Source organism: Olea europaea, unplaced genomic scaffold (assembly GCF_002742605.1).
Source record: "Olea europaea var. sylvestris unplaced genomic scaffold, O_europaea_v1 scaffold1545, whole genome shotgun sequence".
NCBI classification, from domain to species: domain Eukaryota; kingdom Viridiplantae; phylum Streptophyta; class Magnoliopsida; order Lamiales; family Oleaceae; genus Olea; species Olea europaea.
The window spans coordinates 114674-115912 of NW_019233045.1; the positions used below are offsets into that span (position 1 = coordinate 114674).

The 1239-nt window shown below is 38.0% G+C and overlaps 1 protein-coding gene across 1 annotated transcript; it reads right to left on the reverse strand.

Moving 5' to 3' along the window:
* Nucleotides 1-9: 9 nt before the first annotated feature.
* LOC111376677 (probable cinnamyl alcohol dehydrogenase 6) lies at nucleotides 10-993 on the reverse strand. The gene is made up of 3 exons (XM_022999647.1): nucleotides 843-993; nucleotides 501-614; nucleotides 10-267 (listed from the first exon to the last, which is right to left on the reverse strand). Exons 1-3 carry the CDS (start codon nucleotides 935-937, stop codon nucleotides 36-38), a joined length of 441 nt encoding a protein of 146 aa, XP_022855415.1. The 5' UTR covers nucleotides 938-993; the 3' UTR covers nucleotides 10-35.
* Between the last annotated feature and the right edge of the window lie 246 nt (nucleotides 994-1239).

The following is a 1239-nucleotide window of genomic DNA, read 5'->3' on the forward strand; positions in this document are numbered from 1 at the left end:
GTCCCCTTTTTTTTTTTTTTTTTTGGCAAGTTATATTACCTGTGATCTGCTACAAGAAACTTGGAGTAGCCTCCATAAGTGATGCTACCATCCCAAAAAATGCCATTGTAGGTAAACTGAAGTTGGTCGCAGTAGTTCTCTTGTCCATCCTTGCAGTACTCACAGTTCAAGCATGATGCTGCCAAGCACCCTACTCCTGCCCTATCGCCTACCTTAAAATTGGACACATTGCAGCCCACCTCCGTTATAATCCCGGTAATTTCATGGCTGAAACATATTATAAGAACAGATTCAATAATATCGTATTTCTGCTTTCTGAACAAGACAAGCATGTGAGTATGTGACAATTTGTGACATGTTCGACAATAACCTTATAGCACCCACACTTTTACAGCTTGATAATGTTATATAGCACTACTACGGTATATATTGACTCTATTGTCACTAAACTTGTGTTAAGAACGACTAAAAACTCTTTAATAAAAAGTTATGTGGATTACCCTGGTACAATAGGGTACATAGTGGTGCCCCAATCGTCCCTGGCTTGGTGGAGATCAGTGTGGCATATCCCACAGTAAAGAATTTCAATGGTTACATCATTGACCCCATTTTCTCTGAGTATTACACAAAAATTGCTAGAATCAGCAAATATTGTCAACTTAAAAGCAAGTCTATAATATACCAACAATCCTGCTAATGAACAGGGCTGGTTGACAATACTTTTGACAGATTGTCAACTGTCAAAATTTAATTGGATATTGGACAAAAAACACGGTTCAACCAATCAATACAGTAATGTCACCTGTACATCTATACAAGGAGCTTAATTCATATACTGATACCTGCGCTTGAAGGTGTAAGGTGTGATGTTGCCAGAGGAGTCGTGAGCAGCCCACCCAGAAACAGTCAGCTTGTGGTTTGGAGTAGTCTGAGCCATCACACAAACTCGCACTCTATAGATAGAAAGAGAGAGAGAGAGGAGGAGTTGTGGGAACTCTTAAAAGTCTTGACTGCGGCGAAATTAACTGACCGTTTTATACTTGGGGAATAATTGTTTTAAGAAACAAGTTGCACATTTTTTTTTGTTTTTTTGAACCGCCCACAAGTTGCACATTGGAGAGTCATAATGAAAACGAGCTATTTATTAATAAATAATATTTTTATTGACTAAAATTAAAAATAAGTAAATTGCAGATGAGGATACGTTAAGGTGGTAGGATTGTGATGCACGAATGATTC

Bases quoted from the DNA above. Each gene is read 5' to 3' on its own strand.
- LOC111376677 (XM_022999647.1), bottom strand. From the start codon at position 937: ATGGCTCAGACTACTCCAAACCACAAGCTGACTGTTTCTGGGTGGGCT. The intron at 615-842 runs GTATCAGTATAT...TGTAATACTCAG, and splicing joins CCTTACACCTTCAAGCGCAG to AGAAAATGGGGTCAATGATG. The intron at 268-500 runs GTAATCCACATA...AATATGTTTCAG, and splicing joins ATGTACCCTATTGTACCAGG to CCATGAAATTACCGGGATTA.